Source organism: Ochotona princeps, chromosome 14, assembly GCF_030435755.1.
Source record: "Ochotona princeps isolate mOchPri1 chromosome 14, mOchPri1.hap1, whole genome shotgun sequence".
Taxonomy (NCBI): domain Eukaryota; kingdom Metazoa; phylum Chordata; class Mammalia; order Lagomorpha; family Ochotonidae; genus Ochotona; species Ochotona princeps.
Window position 1 is genome coordinate 11,790,235 of NC_080845.1, and position 25,553 is coordinate 11,815,787.

Consider the following 25,553-nt stretch of genomic DNA (forward strand, 5'->3'; position numbering starts at 1 on the left):
AGACAAAGGCAGAGGTGGTCATTATACCACAGAGGTGGTTTCAGATTGAGTTGTTTCCCTTTCAGATTGTAAAGCAAGTGGTTTGTGGCTTATACAACACCTCTCTTCGAGCTGTCACTATGTACCTGAAAGTGGAATATACATCAAATTTCGGTAAACCACGTGTAATTGCCCAGCTGTCTTGCATATTTATTTCAGAGTTCTATAAATCACAGTTCTAACTTGTGTCCTGTTGGATGCTTTATGTGTTTCACGAAAATATCTGTAGCAAATTGCGTGGTGGAGCTACTTGGTCAAATGAATGGGGTTGGGTGGGGGTGCATCACTCTGCTAGGATGAATGAGATGTTTGGTCGTTTTCTGAAAATTCCTGAAGAATACACATTGACACCCAGATATACAAGCTGCTCTCCACCAGGGGATCAGTGATGTTCAAGACAGCCAAGGTCCTGGTTCCCAGGATCCTATGAATTTGTGCTGATAAGAAAGACATTTGCCAATTAGGAGGCTTCTGGTTGAAATTGAGATCAGTCTCCACATTCTTAATTACAGACTTGACATCACATGGTGCAAGGGCTGTCTCTCTATATGGCTAGAATTAGTCTCAACTAAAATTTCTTATTGTGTATGGAACTCTAGCTCCGTGTGATGTCAAAATGTGTAATCCAAGGGAATAAATGAGACCCCATAATCAAGTAAGTACTGTTTTTAACAAAACAATTATAAATTATTTTATAACATTGAAGTCTGAAGTGCCTAGCCTTGTACCATGTATGCTATAAAGATTATTCTTCCTAATCCTTAAATAATTCTGCACAGTAGATATTATTACTATCTCATTTTACATGACCTGTGCAAGATGACATTGAATTCATGGCAGATTAAGATCTATCAAAGCAAACTACAGAGGCTGCATCCTTGATCATACTATGCTTTCTTGCAAATAATATCCCAGGTTACTTCAAAATGTCATGGAAAATGTTGTATTAGTGAAAAAATGTTTCTGAAACACATGCATAAGGAGGCCCTTCAGAAAGCTCAGGAATTTCGATCACTTCCTAGCAACCTGAATTTGTCTTAAACTTTCCATCAACATTTCAAAGTTTCTGAGTGCGTGAGATTGGGGACAAAGTTAAATAGGCTCCCCTTACCTCAAGGTCTCCACTCATAAGAGAGTGTTTAAACATTATCTGAGCAAATAATTTTTTCTTCTAACAGGATTTTTGTAAACAGATTTAGGGAATTTCTGGCTCAGGACTGATTCTATCAGTTTTGTGTATTTCAACGCCAAAGCGCTGAAAGGTTTAGCCTTTGCCTGTAACCCTGTGGATAATGATCTTTCTGCTTTTTACTTATTGAACATATTGTTAGTGGTGCATTAAGCCTGTAGCTATAAAACAAGTTGAAATCATGCAATTGCAAATATTAAAGAAAAAAAAAGAAAGAAGGAGGGAGGGTAGTTGAAGAAGGGAGGGAGCGAAGTATGGTTTTCTTCTAAGATTTTTATCTATGAAATACATGAAATTTGTTCCCTTTATATTAATAAAAATTAAAAATAATTAAATAAACGGGCCATCTCTCTGGTTGGAGAGCTGTCATCAAGGGGAGGAAGCCAATCTTCCAATTGAGCCTTTATTTTAAGTACATTGTCTACACAAAGGAGGTAGAAATTCAGTTTTTCAGATTTATTTATTTTACTTGAAAATCAGAATCAGAGAGAGATAGAGAGTAAGATCTTTCATCCAGTGAATCACTCCAAAAAAGGGGTCAGTCTGAAGCTGAGAGCCAGGGGCTTCCTTTGGGTCTTCCATGTGAAATGCAGAGATCCAACAGCCAGGGCCATCATCCATTGCTTCCCCAGGCTGTTATCAGGGAGCTAGATAAGAGGAGATGGAGTTTCTAGCATTTGAATTGGTGTCCATATAGGCTGCTGGTGCTACAGTCAGGCCTCCCCTCCAGCCCCCAAAGAAAGCAAACATTGCATTTGGTATAATAAGCCTTGTCTCCCATCCACCCCTACTTTCCTCTTGCTGTAGTTTGAATATGACTTATAGGATGCTCCATGGGTTCGTGTCTTGAGAAGTGATAGGATCTTAAAATCTTTGAGAGAGAGAAAGAGAGAGAGAGAGAGAGAGAGAGAGAGAGAGAGAATTGGGGAGAGGGCATTTGGGAGATTCTTTGGCCACTGGGCACTGGAAGAGCTGTTTTGGCAAGAAGGCATTAAGGTAATTTTCATGGGATCCCTCAACTGCCTTGAGATTACCTTGTTACAAGCCCAGCTCCTGTGTTCTCTGGCTTTCTCTGAGATGTGATCTCTTCCTCCTCCCTCCGTTGTGACGCCATCCCTAATGGAGTCCTTACTAGAGATGAGACCGTTCTGGGGCTGACCTTGCCCTGTCATCTTTAGAATTGTGAGCCAAAGAAAGCTTTCTTCTTCATGTCATCTCATCTCAGGTACTTGAACATACTAACACAAATGGGCGAATACACCCTTTTTCATTTCTTATTACACATTTTCATATTCCTCCCTGTGGTATAAATACAGAAGAAGATAGAGCCAAAATTGAGTAGTTCAAAAAGCCCTTGACTCCATATGGGAAAAAAAAGTGGTTAGACTTTGGAGTAAATTGCATAACTTTTTGTAGGATACCAAAGTGCTTCCCCCAGATATTTATATTTGTTTGATTTAGTCTATGCATGAGCTAGAACGAGGCTTGTCAGTCAGGAGTCATTTCTATACCTTGGGAGACGTTTGACACCCACAGGGACATTTTGTTTCCATTGGGTAGAGTTGCCAGGAATCAGAGAACACACAAAATAATAGACCATTGCCCTGTAGCACAGGATTTCTTGGCAGAAAATGTCTATTGTGTAGAAGTTGAGACCAAAAAAATATATATATATACCGGAAGCTGGTAAAAGGAGGATATTAGAATATCTTAGATTTTGGCTTCCGTGAGTTTGAGTCTTGATGGCTTAAACGTAAACGCTGCTGGAATTACTGAATTCCTACAGTGTAGATGTGACATCAAGAGCCAAATTGGACCATAATTCCCCGAGTGACCAATTCCGTGGGGGCTGTGTTAAGCTGAGGGGGGACACTAATAGCATCAAGGTGGGAAGGATGGGATGCTTTCGGGTTGAGAAGGCATGCTAGGAAGAGTGCTAAAGGTTGTCTTTAAGGGAGAATAGCTTTCCAGAGGAAGAAAGTGAGGAGAAATGCTCTTGAGACAGAGAGCCAGGGGAGATAGTTACAAAGGCAACAGACAGAGAGAAACCTAGAACCATTCAGCATTGAGTGAATTGTTAGCAGTTCTGGTGGCAGGGCATATGGCTGGAGAGGAATTTGGAGCCAACAATAAAAGGAGTTTGAGATGACAACTTGATCTTAACCAACCTTCAAACTCTGATAAACGGACAGTGTTCACCAGATTGCTATTTCTATCAGTGTTTTAATGATTGGTAGTTCTTTAAATTTTTTTAATCATGTGGAAAAATATATTCTCTGATATTTAAGAAATGTAGCAGTATTTAAATAAAAACATGTAATTGAAGTGAAAACTCATGGAAAAAAGCTTAACTTTACTACATGTTTCATATTGATATTTTTGTTCTATTCAAATACAATATGATCTTTTCTGATTCATTAATTTATATTTTAAGTACTGATGCCTGCCAAAATTGACTTCAATCTCTTACAGTTAGGTGGGCACTGAAATCTCAAAACCACTGTGATTTTGTGTTGTGGTTATGTCTGGCTTAGAGAAAAAAAAATGCACTGTTCACCTGCAAACTTTGTATTATTTCAGGGTGAGCAGGTTAGAGCCTTGTGCCTTGTGTCATGTGGGCAGTGGGAGCACCATGAATGGTTTGAAACAGAAGAGGAAATATTACTCCAACTGCAGTGTGAGGAAGGGTTGGAATGTCGATAGAGAAGCCTTAGAAAGAGGAGGCAGTAATTCACAGAAAGAAAAAGAGCTCTGGAACCAGGACAAAGGCAAAGTGAGGATCGAGTTCATTAACTCCCAAGTGCCGCTCAGTGCCACCCACAGCTGCTGCAGGCCAGCAGGTCAGGCAGCTCTCTCCCACACTGCAACTACACCTGCTTGGCCCGATTCCTTTCTCTTCACTCAGTGGCAGGATGCATTCTTTTACAGAGTTCTGCAGCTGCTAGATACCTTTAAGTTTATAATGAAAAGAATAGAATGCCCAGGTTTCTGCCTTCAGGCAATTTCTTTATCTCTCAAGGCCTTCTTTTAGGGCTTGTAGAATTACTGGGTCTCATTAGCAGTGTATTTCCAGACCAGCATTCCACCCTTTATCTGTACCTGAATTATTTTTGTTCACTTTTTTGGGAAACTTCCAACCACAAGGTTGTGTTTAAACTTGTGAGACTTAAATTGTTCAGTGTAGCTCAATGATAAAGAGTGACTCCGTAGACTCGGGCAAACTTTAACTTGAATCCTACCTGTGCCTATTCCCACCTGTGAAATCTTAGGCATGTATGGAAATTATTTGAGCTGCCATCTTCAAAATGGGATGAATTTGCAAACGTGTTGTGAATATTTAGGAAGAGAATATATGGTGACACAAAGCATGAAGAAAAATCCTTGAGGAATAACAGGCCAAACAAGAGTTTGGAGCACGGGTCCCTGGAAGTTCAGCAGGAGGAATCCTGAGAAGTCAGGCATCTCCAACAGTGGGCAGTGTGTGCACTGTAGCCCAGGTACCTTGAAGGTAGCATCTGCTTCATTCTTGTACTGAAAAGTTCTTAGAAGGAAGACTGAGAAAGAGAGGCAGGATGTTAGATTTCTGGTGCCCCGGGTCACATGCAGCACAAGAGTCCAGAGGCCAGCATGGTGGCAAGGTGTCTTTATCCTGTCAGCACACATTCACTCAGGTGTGCAGCACACGCCTTGTGATTTGCAAGCATCTAATTTACTAATCAGCCCAAGTGATGGGAGCAGTCTGCAACACTTTGTCCTGCAGTAAGTTACACTGCATGATGCTCGCCAGACTGTCTTTGCTATGCAATGCTCAGGAGACCTGAGCTCCTGAGGTGTGGCATCTCACCCAAGAGCCTTCAAGGCAGTCAGCAGCTTGTCAGGGCAAGGTGTGTGTGTGTGTGTGTGTGCACATGCACATTGAGGAGTGGGCAGCTCTACCTTTCCTCAAATTTCAGAGGACAGCAAGATGCAACCTTCATCCTTGAGGCATTGTGACAGTGTCTTGGTTTCTCTTACAGCCATTTTATATCCCAATGATGCAGGGGTGTGGTTTTGCATGAGAAAGAAGGAAATTCATAAAAATATTATGACTGTCTCCATGCCATCAAATGGTGGGATGTTGTCTGACTTCATGGAAGGAAGCACTTATCTGTATGGGAATTCAACAATTATTTATTGACTCTGAGACAGTGTTAACCCTTGAACACATCAAAGTATCAGCTTTTTGTCCTTCAGAACCACAGTAGGTATCTGGAGAGAGATGTGCAGCAGCTAAATGAATTCCTAGGATGAGATTCACTGCGAAAGGAGTGTAAAAATGAGCAGCAATACAAATAAAGGGACTGCGTCTGATCTTCCTAGGTGGAGGAAAGTTTTATAGCAAATGCTAAGAGGACTGGATGTATATGAGTGCCTGCACACATGTGTGGAAGTGTATTTGTAGTACTGTTGAGACACAGATAGACTGGATCTGGGGTAAATAAGGAAGTATGGCTGATAGGTAGGGAAAAATGTTGGCATATAGACCACAGAAGGCAGGAGCAGGGACAAGTCATGAAGCCCTGTGCTTGCAAAACAAAATATTTGCCCAAATTAGTGGCTCCCTTGCTGTCTCATGTCAAGAAATTCATAGACTTTAGTGATTTTTCTACAATTTTTTAAATCAAAGGAATACTAATAATTCTTTTACTAGTTAGTTTGATTAGCCAATTTAGTGAAATACTGATGTCTTATCAAACGTAGAAGCCATTTGAAAAAGAGTGCACATCTGAAGGGAGAGTAATGTGTTTGCTTTATTCTGAAATGGCCAGGTAGTTACAACTTCTCAAACTTATAATACACAGCTCCCCTCATATCCTGTCCTTATTCATTTCTGATGGTAATTTGAAATTTCACCAAATGCCGGGAAATCAGCTTCACAAATATGCTGTCATTCAAAAGCATGCAGTCCCTTCCCTTTTTAAAGTGTTTGATCTTAAGTTAGCAGTTCTTGTGATGCCCAATAAATGTCAAGTATCTCTCACTTCCCCCGAACATTTGAAACACCCTGCTGTGACACTCTGCCGCATCCCAACCTGCAAATTGTGTCTTCCATCCTCAGAACAATACGGAGCTCTCTGGAGGATTTTGCCCAAAGGAACATATTCAGAATGTCATCTCAGAAACTTATATGTATGCTTTTTATTTTTTAAATTATTGTGTATTTGCACACAATAATTTAAAAAAGCATTGTAGAGAGAGCTCATGTCCTCATGTCCCTTTGACTTGATTTTCCTGAGGGGCTTCATCTCATGCAATTATAGCACTTTCTTAAAAGCACAGGATTAACAATGGAGGCGTGGAGTATTTTGCTATCTTATTTACATGGATTCCTGTAACCTTCACAATCGAGACATTGAACGGTTTCATCACCACACAGGTATTTATGCTACACTTTTATGGCCGTATGTCTCCCCTATTCCCTAGTGTCCCTGATCATTAAGCTTTTCTCTTCATATCTATATTTTTAGCATCTCAGGAACTTCAGAGACCATGATCTCACAGCTGAGATGCTTGACACAGACTGAAGATTGTGCGTTTTGTGAGTGTTGAATTTGAAGGTTGAGATGGAGGAAAGACTCAAAAAGCAAGGGGATTGTCAAATCATACCTTCAGCGCTGAGCCACTGGATAAGCAGAAGAGAAGGGGAACATTTTTTGTCCAGATCCACTTATGGGGTGTTGGTGCTTTTCATCAAGGCTGGGAGCCCTGGAAGGCAAGGACAGTTTTTGAGGTTGTGTATGTTTGAAAATAATGAGTCACCTTTGAAGCTATTGAATCTACTCTACCTGGACTGTCCAAATAGACACTCAGTAGGCAGTTCAATAAATAGTTCTGAACTTTAAAAGGAAGAGCTGGATTTAAAAAAAAAAAACAATAGTATTCAGAAGGTAACCATTGGTAACCTTTCAGATTATGCTTATTCCAGTTGGAACCTGTTTAGCAATTACAGACAAAGGCTTGGAGAAGTTAAAGAATGATCAAATGTATGAGAAAAAAATAGACATTTACTGCCATAAAAGCTGTAAGTGCCTGCTTTCAGGAGAGAGGTTGTAGGTAATTAAGGTAATGGTTTCTGATCTGTTACGTAAGAACTGAAAGTAGTCTTTTATGCTTAAAATCTTGACCCTAAGAAGAACTGTTTGTATATACTGTTGGGAACAAAAGTTAGCATGGTAGGTTGTAGTAGATTGAGATGTGAGAAAAAGGGAGCAGACCTTTTGCAAATAAGTTTAATTTATTGATTTCCATTATTGTTTGAAAGGCAGAAAGACACATGTGGGGAGAGCAGATAGGAAGAGAGAGGGAAATAGAGCGAGGGTGTGGATTGGGGAAATTTCGGAGAAAGAGAGAGGAAAAGAGAGAAAGAGAAATGCCCCCAGCAGCTAGGGGTAGGGCAAACTGAAACTAGGAGCCTGGAATTGCATCCGGGTCACTCCTGTGGAGGATAGCACTTTGCAGCTGCAGCCATCATTCATTGGCTGCTAGGGTGAACCGTAATTAGCAAGAAGGTGGACTTGAACCAGGCACTCTGACGTGAGAGGCACATATTTCAAAGGATGGCTTATCCTGTTGCACCAAAAAACAACCTCTTTTTATTTTATGTTTGTTCTTTTCTGTTTTTTTCAAAGAAGTACAACTATCAAAGGGAGTGAAAATGTTCAGTGAAGATAAGTTTCATTTTTGTTTGTTGGTTTCCGAGAGGGAATGGGCAAATAAGACAGGCTTGGAGGATGCAAGACAGTATGCTGTTAATTTTTTTATGACATACTTATGTTTACTAGAAAGGAAAATTTACAGAGAGAAGGAGAGACAGAAAGATCTTCTACAACAGTCAGAGCTGAGACAATCCAAAGCCAGGAGCATCCTCCAGGTCTCCGAAACAGGTGCAGTGTCCTCCATTGCTTTCCCAGACCGTAAATATGGAGCTGGATGAGAAGTGGAGCAGCTGGGACGTGAACTGATGCCTGTATGGGATCCTGATTTTTTTAAGGGGAGGATTAGTCAGTTAAGCCATCATGCTGGGCCCATATGTTGTTATTTTTAATGAAGTAACTTCTGAAGAGGCAGGAAAGGAAACTAACAGAAAGGTAACCCTGGGAAGTACCCCAAAGGCTTTTAGTATGGAGAAATTTTTATCTTAGTTAGTATTCAATGTTTATAAGGATCTGACTAAGCAAAATGAATGGGCTATATGAAAGCAATTGTGGCTTGGATAAGATTATTGATAACTAAAATCCATGTTTTGGAATATCATCATTGTAAACAACAGAATGAATACCAGAAGTAATTGACTCATCATGGTGCGGTTTGTTGGGGATTAAGGTAGAAAGACAATTGGGCAAGGTAGTTAAGTATTGCACAAAAATTAAAAATGCAACTAACATAATTCAGTAATACCACTGTTTATAACCAAAGGATATGGAATCTACACATTAGCAGATATCTCGCTGAAATATTATTCAGAGTAGCTTTGGCACAGAATTGACATGTGCCCATCAACAAGTGAGAGGATGAAGATTGTGGCATACCTGCACAATGAGATATGAATTAGCACTAAAAAGAATTCTGCCTCTTGATAACTTCTGTTGATGAATTCCTGAACCTGGAGGATACTGTGCTAAGTGACAATAGAGAAGCACCAAAGACACACAGTGACTGTTCTCTCACAGGCAGCGTCTAATACTCAAGTCAACTTCATAGACGGTTACGAAGGTCTTGGGAGAAATAAGAGCTGAAGAGATGTCAGTGCATTTTCATGTACTAATACCATTGGTACATTTTCTTCTGTTTTAAGAAAAGATGTGAGGCTAGATGCTTTACATGCATAAATAAAAGTTGGTTTGTCTCATAGATACATAGGCCCAGGAACATGGTGTCACAAAATGATAATCACAGGTTCTAACAGTTTGTGTATAATTGAAAATCTTTGCTGAGAGTAGATTTTAAGTTTTATCACAAACATGATGAGTATGTGAGATAATGTGCACGTTAATTAATTCACTTGTCATTTCACAATGTGTAAAATTATCAAAACGTCAGGTTTGCATTATAAATGAGTATAATTTGTGTGTCAGTTTAAATAAACAATTATGTTTAAAAATATGTTGATGCAAAATAATTGCGTAGATGGATTACTTCCTTAGTCTAAGTTATGTACAGAAATAAGCGAACACACTGGACACCGGATCAAGGGAGAGTGGCGGACCGTGGGCGTTTAGAACTTAGAGAACTGAGAAAAGGGGGCTGTGATAAACAAAGCATGAACTGAGACATAATATTGCAGATTTAGAGGAGCTTGCAGGGTGATGACAAGTTCTAGAGTAAACATGGGGGAACTGGAGACTGGAAAAGAGGAGTCAAGGTTATTGAAATGGAGTGTGAAGGGGTTGAGAGACTGAAGGCATTTGGTGCAGGGTATGTGGAATGTAGATAGGACCTGGAATGAAGAGATTTGAATGTCATATGCTCGAGTGTTAAATCAGCATGAAAGAATACCCTAGGACTCTTGCGCATTGACCATATTATCATTTTCATTATCTGAGCCCTTGGAAAGCGTGTTCGTGTCAATGGGCTGTTGGTGCAGCCGGTTTGGCTGCGACCTGAGATACTGACATCCCATATGGGTGCCACATTGGGTCCTGGCTGCTCCTCTTCTGGTCCAGGGCCCACAGCGATGGCTAAATCCTCACCTAGCAAGTGCTGGGATCTCATATGGGCACCAGTTCATGTCCTGGCTGCTGCACTCTGCTTCTGGTCCAGTCCCCTGGTTGTACACCTGGGAGGACAATGGAAGGTTGCCCAGGTGCTTGGATTTCTGCTGCCAAAAGTGGGAGGCCTCAATGGAGTTATAGTTCAAGCATTTGAGGGAGCGTACCAGCAGATACACTATAACCCCACCATTAGCTTTCTTTGAAACTCTGTCCTTCAAAGAGATAATAAAATAAACATTCCTCAAAAGAAAGAATACTCTAGAATTTGCTTATTGCATCAGTACATTTTCTTCTGTTTTAAGAAAATATGTGAAATTAAATAATTTACACAAATAAAGGTTTGATTAGCTCATAGAGGTATACGTCCATGTATTTGGCTCTGGTATTGGTCTTCTGGTACTTGATAATATAGTGAGTGGTTTCATGGTAGGGACTGCATGGAGGTTGGGTGGGGGAGGAGAGAGAGAAAAAAAAGAGATCGAGAGATCAGAGAGTGATACTGGAAGCAAGACAAGTTGTGAGAGACCGAACTTGCCATCACAGCCACTATTTTAATGATTTAATCCATCCCTGGAGGAGAGCATCAATCCCGTGTGAGGCAGGACACTGTCACTTAATTACTTTGTACTAGACTCTGAAAGATTCAGCCACCTGCACACAGCCATGCTGGGGACAAACTTGCAGTAATGAGCCTTAGGGTGACAAATTGTACCCAAATCAAAGCCATAGCTGCATGTAACAAGGAAGACATGAAGGCAGTCTCCATTAGACCTTTGAATAATCATGTATCCTCTCTGAGCCTTGGTGTCTAACTCTTCAAGGAAAGACAGAAAAACATCAGTGCTCCCGTAGAACTGTCGAGTGGGAAGCTCAAACTAGGAAGTCAAGGTGAAACTAAATATTATGAGAACCTTTGCAAGGTGAGGTAAAAATGGGCCCTTTTGTTCTTGTTTCCTGACTCCAGGGAACCCATGTTGCCTTCCTTCCAAAGCTCTGATGGAAGATAGTGTGGAACCTAAGAAGTGCACTCGAATGCCTTGCTTTCAAAATACAATTTTAGAATAACAAAATGAGCAACAGCTGTAATATTGGACACAAGCCATTAGATGTCCCGTGTTTTCAACGTCCACAATAAATGCACAAGAGCAGTTGAGCCAACAAATCAACTGATGAAAAAATAACTTGTACTTCAGTGCAATGAGTTCGATGTGTGTGTGTGTGTGCGCGCGCGCTTGTCAGCAAAAGGAAAATGGAAACCGTATTGCACTTCTTACAGCCAGCGTCCAGTTCTCATTCTACCAGCTTCAGCACAGTCTGTTTTTAACTGCTGCTGCCTTGTTAACCGTTATCACTAAGAAGGACAAGAGAAGCAATGCTGTGGGCCAGGGCTTTCCAAAGAGAGAGTGGTTAGGAAGTGGATTGTCCTTATCATTTGAGTCTCCTACCCTTGATTTTCTCAGTTTAATAAAAGTGAGCAGAGTAATGGTGGCGGAAAAGGAGATATTACCAAAATAGAGGCTGGGTGGAATCCATTCCAGAACCAAGAAGCGTGTAGGACAGTAAAGCAGAAGGCAGAGCACTCACAAAGTAATGCAAAGCAGATAAAGAATGCCACTGATAAACTAGCTGGCATGGTTTCAAATATGCTATTAATAAGTAAATCTTGCATATAGCCCCATTAAGTCATTTTTTCTTCAAAACAGCACTTTGTAACAGCTGCTATTATTAACAGGTGAGAAACTGAAGGCTGAGAAACGTAGTTTTGCCCAAGGTCACACATATGGAAGGTCATGTAACAGTGATTTAAACCCAAGCTTCCTAGGTTCCAGAGACTGAATTCAAGGCCTCATAGTGCTAAGCAGGGGTACGGAGAGCTGAGTTGACAATCAGAGCCTGCGTTGGACTCTACTAATACTCCATTGCCTTGGGACATGATCAGATTAATTCCCTGAGACAGAACACCAGAATTTTGGACACAGTGATTACAAAAATATTTTTTTGCTTCTTGTTTATAGTTTGTGCTTTGTTGCGGTGTAATTGAAACATCAGAATTGTGTATATTTGTTGTGTAACTGTTTTCATATAGACGTGCGTTATAAAACAATCCCCACCGGCAAGCTAATTATCATTCCAACCATTTCACATAGTAACCATTCTCTCTCTGTGTCTTTTGTGAGAGCACTTACAACCTAGTCTTTTGCCAAATTTACAGCATACATTGTAACACCCAACACGGTGGGTATTAAATTGCCGGAAGTTTACCCGCCTTGACCAACATCTCGTTTTTACTTCCTCTTTCCTCACTCCGCAAACTTGCTCTTCTGCTGTCTGTTTCTGTGAGTTTGACTCCTTCATTGCAGGTATCAGTGAGATCGTACAGTGTTCATCTTCCTGGCTTTTTTTGTTTAGCACAATGCTCTTCTTGTTCACCGGAGTTGCTCCCAATGGCAGGGTTTTCTTCTTTTTCAAGACTACATAATATTCTGCCCAGTGTGTGCATTACATTTTCTTTCTTTTAAAATTTTGTTAATTTAGAAGGCAGAGTTACAGGGAGAGGGAGAGACAAAGTCTGAGTGAGAGGTCTTCTGCTTGTTGCTTCATTCCCTAAATGGCCAAAATGGCTATGGCTGGGCCAGGATAAAGCCCCAAACTAGGAGTTTCATCTGGGTCTTCCACAAGGTTGGAGGTGCCCATGCGGGGGAGCTGCCATCCACTACCCTCCCGGGCATATTAACAGTGAGCCAGAGCAGAAGTGGAGCAGCCGGGATTTCTGCTGTTCTCTTATGGTGTACTGATGTGTCTGGTGGCAGCTCAGCTGGCTGTACCACGATGCCAGCCCCTTTTTTTTCTTTATTCATTTGTCTTAGACCTATGCATTCTTCCCATGTAGGAGTTACTTTGTGAATAATAATGCAATGAATCTGAGAATAGAGATATCACTTCAACATATGATATTGATTCCATTTCCTTCAGCAATACATTGAGAATCAGGATCATTGGTCATAGAGTAATTCTTCTTTTCTCTTTTAAAGACTCTCTATAATGTTCTGAAATAACTGCCTAGAATTCTGTTTCTACCAATAATACACAAAGTTCTCTTTTCTCCACATCCTTAAAAACACTTGATTTTCTAGAAAACTTTTAGTAGTTTTTATAAATAGATGTAAGATGATACCCTATCGTGCTTTTGAATTGAATCTCCTGGTGATGAACGATTTTGAGTACTTTTTCATGATCATATTAAACATTTGCTCATCTTCATGGGAAACATGTCTATTATTTTTTAAAGATTTATTCATTTTATTACAGCCAGATATACACAGAGGAGGAGAGACAGAGAGGAAGATCCTCCATCTGATGATTCACTCCCCAAGTGAGCCGCAATGGGCCGATGCGCGCCGATCCAATGCCGGGAACCAGGAACCTCTTCCGGGTCTCCCACGCGGGTGCAGTGTCCCAATGCATTGGGCCGTCCTCAACTGCTTTCCCAGGCCACAAGCAGGGAGCTGGATGGGAAGTGGAGCTGCTGGGATTAGAACCTGCGCCCATATGGGATCCCGGGGCTTTCAAGGCTAGGACTTTAGCCGCTAGGCCATGCCGCCAGGCCCAACATGTCTGTTCTTGTCTTTAGCTCATTTTACAAATAAGCTTATTTGGCTTTTCATTAATTTCCCCTTTTTGTTTCGGTTGTTTTCTTAAATGAGAGTACTTCAAAATACTTTTTTCCATTTTTGATATCCACAGATAATTTTTCATATATGTTTGAAGATTTCTTGTGTGTAGTAACTTTATACTTCTTGCCCCCAAATCAGTGAATCTTTTTTTTTTTTTTTGCACATGGAATAGTCCTGTCTATTGGACATTAGCTCCTTACAGTTAGGTTGTTTGCAAATGTTTTCTCCTGTTGTGAAGGTTGCCTTTTCACTCTATTGATCATATCCTTTGCTGGGCTAACGGTTTTTCGTTTGTTGCAACCAAATGTTTTTCTTCTTAATTTCTTGCGTTTTTAGCATTCGATGCAAAAGATAACTGACTATGTCTATAGAAATAACTTTTCTTCCGGTTTCCTTCTAGTTGTTTCACAGTTTCAGATCTTATATTTAAGTCCAGGTAATTTTTGAGTTGATTTTTTTTACATGGTGTTAAGTAAGGGTTATATTGAATCAATTTTCATGTGGTTGTCCAGTTTATTTTTAAACATGTGTTCTTGATTTTATAAATGAAGTTATTTTATTAATTTAATAAAATTCATTTTATTAATTTCTCTTTTAAATAGTTCATCCTTAGTGCATATAATTGCTACTGATTTTTGGTATGTTAATTTTGTATCTGATAGCTACTAAATGTATGTGTAAGTTGTAACAGTTGTTGCTGACTTAGTGTAATGTTCTACACATATGATTATATCATGAGTAAGCATAGATAATTATTTCTAAGCATATTTTCAAAAGTTACTTTTATTGAGAACAGTTTGACTTTTTCCATATTTTCTTCCCTTTGCCTACACCCATTTTTGTCACTGGCACTTGGTTTAGGTACAACATTGCTGTATCTCACAACATTTTTCAAGGGAGAATGGAGGATCTTTTTTTTACCATTCAGAACATTATTTTATCCATGCAAAAGGAATTTAGGGTTGGCATTTGGAAAATGGAGAGTGGGACATATTTAGCGTTCAGGTACAGCCCTAGAAGAGTCCAGTTTCTTTAATTTTTAAAACAGAAGGTAGCATTTTTTAGCTTGGGCATTTTTATTGTAATTTTTATTTTTTTGAAAGGGATAGAGAGAAAGACAAAGAGAGGGAGATTTTTCCATCCACTGATTCATTCCCCAAATGCCAACAAAAGCCGCAAGGGGGCCATGTTGAGGCCAGTGGCTGGACTTGATCTGAACCTCCCGCAGAGAGTACAGGGATCCAGTGACACCATAAAGCCACTTGCCTTCCAGGGTGAGCATTATCGGGAATCTGTGATTGGAAGCATAGCCAAGACTCAAGCCCAACTACTCCGATATAGATATGGGTGTCTCAAATGGTATCTTCATTACTATACCAATGTCAGTCTCCAACACCACCCCAAGTCGTCTTATAATAGGTTATATTCCAGGGTGGGGAGTTAATTTCCTTCGTACCACACTGTGGGAGATTTCATAAGAAGCTGCATAATCTTTTTAGGAAACTTTGCTCCAGAAGGTAAACTATATAGGAGCATAAGGTAATAGTCCTTGTGCTGAGAGTCAAGAAGACTGTGTGGTACGCAAGAATCATTCCAGTAGGTCTCAAATTAACAACTGCAGCTAATGCGGTCAGTGCATCCTCATAGGCTCAGAGTGACATCTGCTAGCCTATGTGGTGACTTCCATTTTTGTAGCTCTTTTTTTATATATTTGAAAAGTGCAGTGAAAGAGAGGGAGAGAGAAAGAGGCAAGGAGCGAGCTTGTCTGTCTCCTGTTCCATTCCCCAGATGACCATAGCGGCTGGGGCTGGGATGACCTGTCGTTAGGAGCCAGGAGCCGGAAACAGGCACCTAGGCAGTTTGGTGTCCCCCACTACTTTTCCAGCTGCATTAGAAGGGACTGGCTAGAAAGTGCAGCTACCGGGACTCAAATAGATGCCCATATGGGGTACTGACATGCAGCTGGTGGCTGTAAGCGCTTTGGCACAGTGCAGGCCCCATTCTTGTATTGATCTCAGCTCAATACCTGGTCTTTTCCTCTATTATCCATCCTAAAAGATACACACTGGCAAAACAACTATGGCCATTGGCAGTTTCCCCGTCTTACAGATCTTTGCACGTGAAACTTCTGCCCTTTTTCACTCTGCTGTGGAAGTGGAGTAGTGTATATTGGACAAAATATATCCATTTGAATGATTTTCAAGCAAGGAGTTGGGTTTTATTCATTGGACGATCCAATGATAGGTTGAGGTTAAATAATCCTTAGACTATGATAAATGTATGAATGTTGTGTATTAATGTTTGTTTGTTTTTTCATGTGTTCTTTCCCAGTAAGGTATTCCACCTCTATTTTTTACCAAATATTCTACTAATTACTGTGAGTATGAATAGGAAAATACCTTCTAGCTAAAGGAAGTGATGGGAACACGATCATGATTACTTTAAAATTATATCTTTAAATTCTAACAGAAGTGTTATATATGTTTCTATTTCTGCTTTGTCTACTTTCTACTTCCTGTTTCATCTGTCACCTCCACTGGAGTGGAGCAAGCATTGAAATAGGTCTTATCATATCTTGGTTGTCATATAGCTTGCTATCAAATTTCTTAAAAGTGTTTGGACAATTCCCATGTCCTTTATGTTCTCCACTTCCAAATGGTAAATGTACATATTTGCTTAGCCCCTGACAAGATTTTATATGCCATGTTTCCAGGAGTCCATTGTCTTCTCAAAGACTATAGAAAATTGACTAAGATTGAGTGCCATCCCTGACTCTAGAAATGTAATATTTTTAATGCTATTTTCTTAAAGTGAGCAGATTAATGTCTCATTTAAAATAACCAACTCATCATGTATCAGAGTAAAGATCATTTTGTCTCTTGCTTATGGCGAATGGAAGAGAGACCGCCGTGGCTGTACCTAGCATGTCATTCTATTTCAGCCTTCTGCATAATTCTCTCCCATTTTTGGAGCTTATTCTTCTGCTAACTACCACCCACATGCTTGTGGGAGACAAGGGCAGGTGAATGACATCCTTGGATGTTTCAACTGTTTCCTCATCCACCTGCTGAGAAGTACTTTTTTTTTTTGCATTATTTCTCTAAGATTATTGAAAAAGTAGCCACTGGCACTGGAGCAATATCTCTTACATTTGGGGAGTTTATAAATGTATAAATGCAAAATTAAGGAGGAAAAAACTGAATCAGGGAGGCAAAAACTTACAAGGAGTTAACTCTAGAGACAGAGTTGTATTAGTTGCATGAAGACAATCTTGTGAGACCAAGTATTTATTTGTCAAGTTTCCAAAAGGCTGGTTGCAGAAACATCTTGGTAGAACTGAGGGAATTTTAGCTCCGTCCTCTTACCAAAGGACCTTAATTAGCATAGTTTGGCATAGAGAGAATGAAAGCACAAATGGGAACGTGACTTCAGTGGTCTTTGAAACCCTTGGTAATCCATAGTTGAAGATTTGAATATACAGATGAATATTTTGTCCAGTGCACAAAGAAAACTACAAGCAGGTCAATGAAGGCTGTGTCCTGGAATAGAACTGCATAATTATGCCTGAAAGGGATATCGTCTTATTTTTCTTGCAATTTGTCTGCCTAGATAATGCTAGTTATTAATGTTGACATAGCATCTGCTGTGTGAATGGAAGTCTTGTGAATCTGATAAACAATCCAGGGGACGTTTTGACTGGAGGTGTTTATGTAAGTCAGTCTGGGTCTTCAAAGTATCAATCAGATGCTCTCTTAACTCTGGTCTCCAGGAGCCATCATACTCACTGCCATTACCGCACCATTCCAACAACTCTCAGACATTTATCTTTCGCATTCATCTCTTCTCCAAACTCTAAAAGTCCTTGCCCCTAACTGCCAAATGTATATTGCCATTAGACTATTCCATGAAATCGGAGTCCCCATGCTTCTTCCTTTAAATCTGCTTCTATTATTAGGTGATAGGTTTCCAATAATGGCATTATCGATGATCAGGATTCCAAACCAGGAGGCTCAAAATTATTTTTCGAACCGTTACTCTTCCTTCCCCTGTAACCATTATAATGCAGTTTTCTGGAAACAGACCACATTTGTTGTGTGTTGATTTGTGTTTCTGGCTTCATATCCATCCTTGACGTCTGTTATTTGTTGCTTGGAGCATGGGACCATGTGTAGTTTTATTATTGCTTATTGCCTTGGGACTGGGCAGTGCCCTCCTGGCAGCAAGTCACAAATGTTCTTTTCAAGTTGCAATTAGCTCTTCTGTGATTTTGAGTACTTTCTATAGTGTTTACATTGTTGCTGCTCTTTTAACTTGTATCTGGTTGTTGTAATTGTTATCTGTAAGGGATTTTCTTAACCATTTCTCTGCAGCCTTTACCCGTGGTTGAACTGACCAGCAGGGGGAACTAGAGTGCTAGCTGGGATGAACAGTCCACCAAAGTTCATTGGCTCATGAGGTCAAGGCCCAGGTTCTTGTGGCTATTCTTTCACACATCATATCATAAAGTAACACATAGGGTATAAAAAAGCTTTTCAGGAGAGAGAAAAAATGCTGCGCTTCCTTCTACATATCTGGACTCCAGGAGTCATATGCTGACGTGATTTATGGTGAGTTTTGGACAGTAGCACACTGTGAGGTGGAAGTGATTTGTCCTCCTTAAATAAACTGCTTCTGGTGGTACAAGAAGGGAGAATTGTAAGAAGTAATTTTTATTTGCAAATGGACTCTGTATGTAAGCATCATCCACCCATGTGTTCAGATGCTGCAACTTAACATTTAAATCTTGTCCCAAATACAGGCTTTTCCTTGCCCTACAATGAAGTTCTAAAAGCAGTGATGGACCTCTGGCATTTTAAAGAAAGGAATCTTTATGTGAAAAAAATCCTTATGTCTATCTTGTCTTTAAAAAGCTCATTATGTCTAATAAATATTGGCATCGATTATGCATGTCGGCATTGACGTTCGTCACACCTGCTGTCCTCAGGTGTGGATGTTGCTCAGCCTTCTTCACTAAGAGCGGTCGTAGAAGACTTCTGATCTGACTTATAATTCAATTATCATTAACTGCTATTCTACCGTATAATAGAGAAGTCAATGAACTTGTCCCATGGAATGCGGTTAGCTATGAAAAGAGCTAACATTCAAACTTAGAGCTGTCTTCTCCCAGAAGAATCTTGGGAATAATAGTTTTTAAAAAGTGATGCATGTCAGAGCAGGGAATATGAGGGAACTTTATCCTTCAATGGTATCCATAGGATGCTGTTTGAGATGTTCATGGGAGCCAGGTCTTCCTGTATGCTCTCAAACAGGAGAATTGTAACCTCTAAACTGAGCATTTGTAGTGATCCCTGATTGGGTCCTTAGAGAAAAGAGAAGAATCACTTGAGGTTAGCAAAATGTTTTTCCCCATGTCCTATCTCAGTTCTTCTTTATCCTTGATTACTCAGGTAACATCAATGAGACAAATTCAGCCAACCACATATTTCCGTAGTTTAAGAGTTGCAAGAATCTTTAGGGCTGCAGAAGGGTTTAATATTTGTCTAGCACTTAGATCTCATTTTCTGTTGAATAACAAGAGCCGGAATGGTTATGTGACTTGATCAAAATCCTAGAATATTAGAAACAGACCTCTTGGTTCTATCTGACGTATTACCTATGTCCTCTTATGCGTAGCCTATTATAGCAGATACGGCTGTCTCTGAAGTTTGAAAAGATCAAACAGAGCCCTTTTGGTATTATAATCAGAGGTTAGTATTGTCAGTTATTTTGTCTACCACTTACTTCAATTTTTATATGCACAAAGGCCGTGTCTTGTTCTATGGCTATTTCCAATACTTAGTAGATTCATGCTAAATTTGTTGCTCTTTGTTAAAAATTGTGATGGTGATTATACTCTTAATACCCTTAGTAATGTAGAAAAGATATTATTTGCAGTGAAAAAGCTTGCTGACAATATTGATACCGGTGATGATAAAGCTGACTGGTGAGCATTTTGATGGTAATAACATTGGTGATATCATCAACTATTTCCTATACTGATGCTCATATTCATGGAAATGCAGGTGATGGCAGAGTTGATGCTGAAGGTGCTGACAGCTGGAGGAGGATCCTCAGCGGGGCTGTGTTTCCGAAGTGTGCAGTTGTTGAGCCAGGCACATTTCTGGCTCTGATTAAATGCAGTTGGACTAAGGGATATTTGTGTACAACACGTTAAAAAGAGCTTGAGCACACACATCTCTATTTTGTTTTAAGATTTATTTTTATTGGAAAGGCAGATATACAGAGAGGAGGAGAGACAGAGAAGATCTTCCGTCCAATGGTTAACTCCCCAAGCAACCACAACGGTTGGAGCCGAGCCAATCCAAAGCCAGAAGCCAGGAGCCTCCTCCGGGTCTCCCATGCAGGTGCAGGGTCCCAAAGCTTTGAGCCGTCCTCAACTGCTTTCCCAGGCCACAGGCAGGGAGCTGGATGGAAAGCAGGGCTGCCGGGATTAGAACTAGCACCCATGTAAGATCCTGGTGCATTCAAGGCGAGGACTTTAACTGCCATGCTATCGCGCCGGACCTGAGCACACACATCTTTCCCGTCCCAGCTCTTCCACTTCTGATTCGGCTCTCTGCTAGTGCATCTGGGACTACAGTAAATGAAGGTTCAGATATTGGTGTTTCTGCCATGTATGTGGGAGGCATAGATGGAGTACTAAGCTCTTGTCTTCAGCCTGACCCGGTCAGGGCTAGTGTGTGTATTTGTGGAATGACCAAGCAAATACATGATCTCTCTCTCTTCTCTCTTTCCCCTTATTTCTACTTGGGTCAATCTGTGTCTTTGCCTATCAAGTGGATGAAAATAAACAATCACTTAAATGCAGTTGTCTTTCCTTTCTTGGGCAAGATAGATGCCCACTTTATTAAGAAAATAATGAGTTAGCGCCGTACTATAACTGCAGATCAGGAAAAGCGCCCCTTAGGAGCCTCTGGTGAAATATTTAATTCCTTGATACCATTACTGAGGCACCAGAAACTCATCAACGACTCACAAAAACCTGATACAATATGGATGGGCATTGGGTGAGAAAAAGATGAACACACACATAGCACATATACACATAGATAGAGAGATAATAGATAAACAGATAGAGACTGAGAGAGAGAGAGAGAATGAGTAAATTAACAATGAAGAGATAGAGGGGAGTGGGGTGTTTGATCCAGCAGTGAAGACTCTGTATTCCATATTGGAGAGGCTGGGTTTGGATTATGACTGCACTTGCTGGATCTTCTTCGTATTTGGCTTCCTGCTAATGCCCACCTGGGAGGCAGTAAGTAATGGCTGAAAGATTCGGAATCTGGATTTGAAAGCAGTTCCCAGATTTGGTCTGGAAACTGTTGTGGAACTTTAGGGGAGTGAACTAGTGAGTGAAAGATCACTCTCTCTCTCTCTCTCTCTCTCTCTCTCTCTCTCTCTCTCTCTTTCTCTTTCTCTCTCAAACAGAATAAATAAGAAAGAAATAAAGAATAGGGAGGATCATCCTACAGCGCATAAGCTCAAACTTGAAATGATCTTAATTCTATTTGTTGATCCCAAGTGTAAAATTTTAATAATCAGAAGAATGGTTAGAGTAAGTATTGTCAGGTTAGTCTCTGGACTCAGAAATATTTTAAACTGAAATTTTCCCTCTGCCTCCTATTGGCTTTGAGGACCTTAGATCAGGCCATTTGACACAGCTGCAGTGCAAGATGGAAACGTTGGTACCTTATTTCCCCCCATGGTGAGGGTTCAGCTTAGACAAGTGCAGATCATTAGCAACCTGGGGCAGGGGAGGACAAGCATGAGATTCCCTCCTTTGGGGGGTCCATTCTGCAGCCCCTGTTGGTTTTAAAATGCAGATTCATTCTGTATCAGCATCCCAAGAACCAGGCTGGCTTTTCCACAGGCTTGTTGCAAAGTCAGGATCTCAGTGATTCTCTTGAACTTATTTGTTTTTCTCATGTCTGCAAGAACTTGATTAGTATGCGAAGGAGTGGCCGGTCCACTCCACACTGCAGCAGGAGCCCAGAGGCGGGCAGAAGGCCTTGGGAACCATGCAATGCATTTCTCAATGGCAGGAGAAATGCACCCAGCATCACTAAGCTGTACTTGTTTCGAAAACCCTGTCATAAATTAATGTAAAGATGCTCTTTTTCCTCCCCAGCCAGAGGACGGGAGCATTTCAGTAGGCAATTAATCTTGGCTGATCTGTATTAAATATTTACCTGCTGAAATGAGCCCACTATTGTCGCAGTATTTTTCATTATAGGACTTTATCGTTTCCAAAGAGATTTCCATGTGCAGGCTCCCTTGTATATTTTAAACCCAAATTTCCTGTGGAATGACACATCTTTCTTGGATGTGACCTTTTCTCTCTGTAACAAGCTCCTGATATGTTGGAATTTACAGGGTGATAAACACATTTATTGAGAAGAAAGAAGTGGAGCGATCCTGTGTTTGCCAAGCCCTAGGGAGGGGCTTGGCAGTGTAGATGTTTGTCCCGCTTTCAGCCCCACGGGGTGATGGGGGGAGGTGGGCAAGTGAATGAGACCCCCCCCCTCTTGAAAAGCCCTTAGGGCAAGGTGAGGTGCTTGGATTCAGCCAGCATTAATCCCTAGCATTTGAATTGGACCTTTCATACTTATTTCATTATCCTATTTGAGCCCCACAACCACCTCCAGCAAAAAGAACATATCTCCATTTTAGAAAGGAGTCTCCCAAAGCTGTAGCTGTTTTCTTGCCAAACACAGAGATGGGGCAAAGCTGTGACTGGCTTGTTTGAAGCTGGCTGAGTTCAGCAATCTTCCCTCTTGCGGGGGGGAGGGGAAGTGTGGGAGGTGGGGAGGGAAGGGAAAAGTATAACTTCTGGGCTTGAAATCATCGTGGTTTAATCGGACGGTCAGCCTTGGTCTGAACCATATGCTGGGAAGCATGCACATTTCCAACAGAGCTGATGTGAGAAGCATTGTGGAACAAACAAACAGAGGCATCAAAGAAGGGTAGAGGAAAGCGGAGAGTCTTGGGGGTAGGTGGTTCCAGGTTGATGTGCCTTTAAACCAGCTCAGGGTCTTGTAGGGAACAGTGGTGCTGATTCCTCCAGTGTTGGATGGGCTTAGGATTCAGAACTTCTGAAGATGAGTTTGGAGTTCACTGGTAAAACTGCCACTGATCCATAGACTACAAAGCAGTAAGGTGGTAGGAACAGCCTGAGGAGGGAGGACAAGGCAAGATAGCCCTGTGGTACTTTGACTTGGAGAGCTCAGACAAGAAAAGGGTTGTTTACTGTTGTTTCATTAACTCACCTTCTTCTGTTCTTAGGACAGTGCTGTGATTGCAAAAGTGATCTTTTGGTTCCACAGTGCTCAAGCTTTAGCCTAGAACAACAGAGGACATGCTGAAAACATCAATTGCTGGGCTCTGTCCATCCTTATGATGTTTGAGTCGCTCAGTCTTGGCTGAAATCAGAGATTCGCATTTGTAACAAATTTTACCTGTTGCTTCTGCTAGTGGTTCAGGGATGTCAAGGGCTACTTTTTTTCCCCCCCACCAATTCATTTTATAAAACCACTCAAGGAGGCCCAGGAAAGGGAACAGATTTTATTTATAGCTCCAGAACCAGTGAAGGGCCACATTTGTGATTCAGATTCTGTGATTTCTTAGACTGGTAGCTTTTCATGATTCTCCATAGCTCTGTATCTTCGGGCATCCATTTCTCTTCTGGAAATGTTTATGAGGAATCCAGAAAGTGGTACCCAGTAGGGCTGGTGACTTCAACCACTGTGATTAATACTGAAGAGGAAAAAAAAGCAACCCACTGGCTTCCTGGAGGTAGGAAGCTCTCGTGTTGCTGCACATTTGGATATACACAGCCCCGAGAGATAATCCATCCATCACTGTACTCTCTCCTGTGACCAGCTATTACTCTCACCTCGGTTTCACTCAACATGAAAAACATTATTTCTGGGCAAAATTAAATTTGGGATTTTTGAAAACACGAGCACAGCATTCTTGTTCCCCAGCTCCCTTTCAGAATCCCTTTCTCTTTTTTTTTACAAAGGTGGTGGCAGCTGCCATTGTTCATATTGCATTTTTCAAAAAGGCTTTTCTGTAAGAGTAACAGTGAAGATGGCTATTCCTTTTCTCATTGCTTCTCTTCTCTCCTCTTTTCTTTTCCCATCCCTCTTTGTGTGTGTGTGTGTGTGTGTGTGTGTGCGTGCTTTGGATCTAATGTGTCCTCTGGGTTACACTTGTTCCATTCCCATTGCAGCAGTATTTGAGATGGGGCCTTTAGAGCTGCTTATGTTGAGAGGATTCCACTGTCATGAATGGATTAATGTCACCACAACAAGGAGTTCTTTATTCTGAGAATGGGCTCTCTAACAGGAGGGGATTTGGGGTTCCCTTCCCTCTCCTTCCTTCCCCTCCCCTCCCCTCCCCTCCCCTCCCCGTCCCTTCCCTCTATTTCTCTCTTGCACTCATGAAACAGCTTCTGCTGTGTGTCAGTGTAGCAAGAAGGTCATCTCTAGATGTAGATCCTCCCTGATCTTGAACTTCCAAAATTCCAGAACTTTGAGAAGTTAAGATCCTCTCAGTGAAATGACTGCACTATGCTGTTAAAGCAGGACAAACGCGGGTCAGATAGCCCCTCGTGTCCTTTCTTCCCATTGCTTTTTGCTTTTGAATTCTCCTCTTGACCCATCTACCTCTCTTCTTCAAATTTTCTTTTCAGTATGGGCTATTTGAATCAATCATCAAATAAAACTCCTTCTTTCCCAGATGACAAGCCAAGGGCTACAAAATCTTATCCTTGCATCGCTGGATCTTCTAGAAAGAGCATGCAAGCACGGCCAGAACTAAAATTTAAGGATCTTGGCTCAATCATTGCCTATTTGTTCAGCACATTCACCATCTCCTCTTTACATAATGGTTTTCAGGCAAGTGACAGAAATGGGCTTGAGACAAGGTCACGAACGTCCTTGTCAGAACTATTGTGAGCACCATTTACAAACATCACTAATTGAAGTATGACTTTTGTTTGAAACTCAAGATCAGCTATGACTCCATAGTTTTCCTTCAGTAATCATCTCCAAGAAATATTTACAATGTTTTCAGCTTTGCACTTAGCAGCAATATTTACTGCAAAAAATTTCCTAGCCAAGAAAAGCAGAAAATGAAGGCAACTTGGGCATCTATCACTGACAGATTTCGAAAGAAAGAAAGAAAGAAAAGAAAGAAAGAAAGAAAGAAAGAAAGAAAGAAAGAAAGAAAGATCCTAGTACACCTTTAATACCACAAGTCACTAAAAAAGTGAAAACAATCTGTTTACTGATCTGCTAAAATCATGATGCATTATCAAGCAAAAAATAAATCAAGCTGCACACACACCCACACAGCCCCCCCCCCATCATGACTTGCTTTTTGCTAAAACAAGTTTGTGCCATGTGCATAAATGCTAGATTTATATCAGCAATATGAAAATCTTAGAATGCTTTATGGAGTAGTAGAATGATGAGTGATTTTTCAGTGTTTTCAATAGAGAACATCCTTTTCCCTGATTTTTCGTACTCCCTGGAAATGCTGTTTTATTTTCATTTGATCATAAACTCATACTGTCCTAATTTATTTCCATTCCTTCCTCCCATACTCCCTCTCCTTCTCCCACCTGTTCCTTCTTTGTTCCTCCCCTCTCTTCATCCCTTTCCTTCATTGTTCCTTTCTGTCTTTCTCCCTCTGCTTCTCTCCCCTTACTTGACTCTATCTTTCCACTTTTCTCCTTCTATCTCCTTTTTTCTTCTCTCTCTCTCTCTCTCTCTCTCTCTCTCTCTCTCTCTCTCTCTCTCTCCTGGTCTTTCAACCTGTCTTCTCAAAGCACAGTAC

The 25,553-nt window shown here is 40.8% G+C and overlaps 1 protein-coding gene across 2 annotated transcripts in view; it reads left to right on the forward strand.

Annotated features, from left to right (window-relative positions):
* Positions 1-25,553, forward strand: part of BRINP1 (BMP/retinoic acid inducible neural specific 1) — a 183,032-nt gene that overhangs the window by 57,159 nt on the left and 100,320 nt on the right. The window contains exon 1 of one of the 2 annotated variants that reach the window (XM_058672475.1): positions 2,363-2,453. The exons of the other annotated variant lie outside the window; for it this stretch is intronic. Within the exon in view, the coding sequence (XP_058528458.1) occupies positions 2,437-2,453 (17 nt within the window). The 5' untranslated portion in view covers positions 2,363-2,436. Of the gene's footprint in view, positions 1-2,362; positions 2,454-25,553 lie in introns of those variants that run through there. 2 annotated transcript variants of the gene reach the window in all.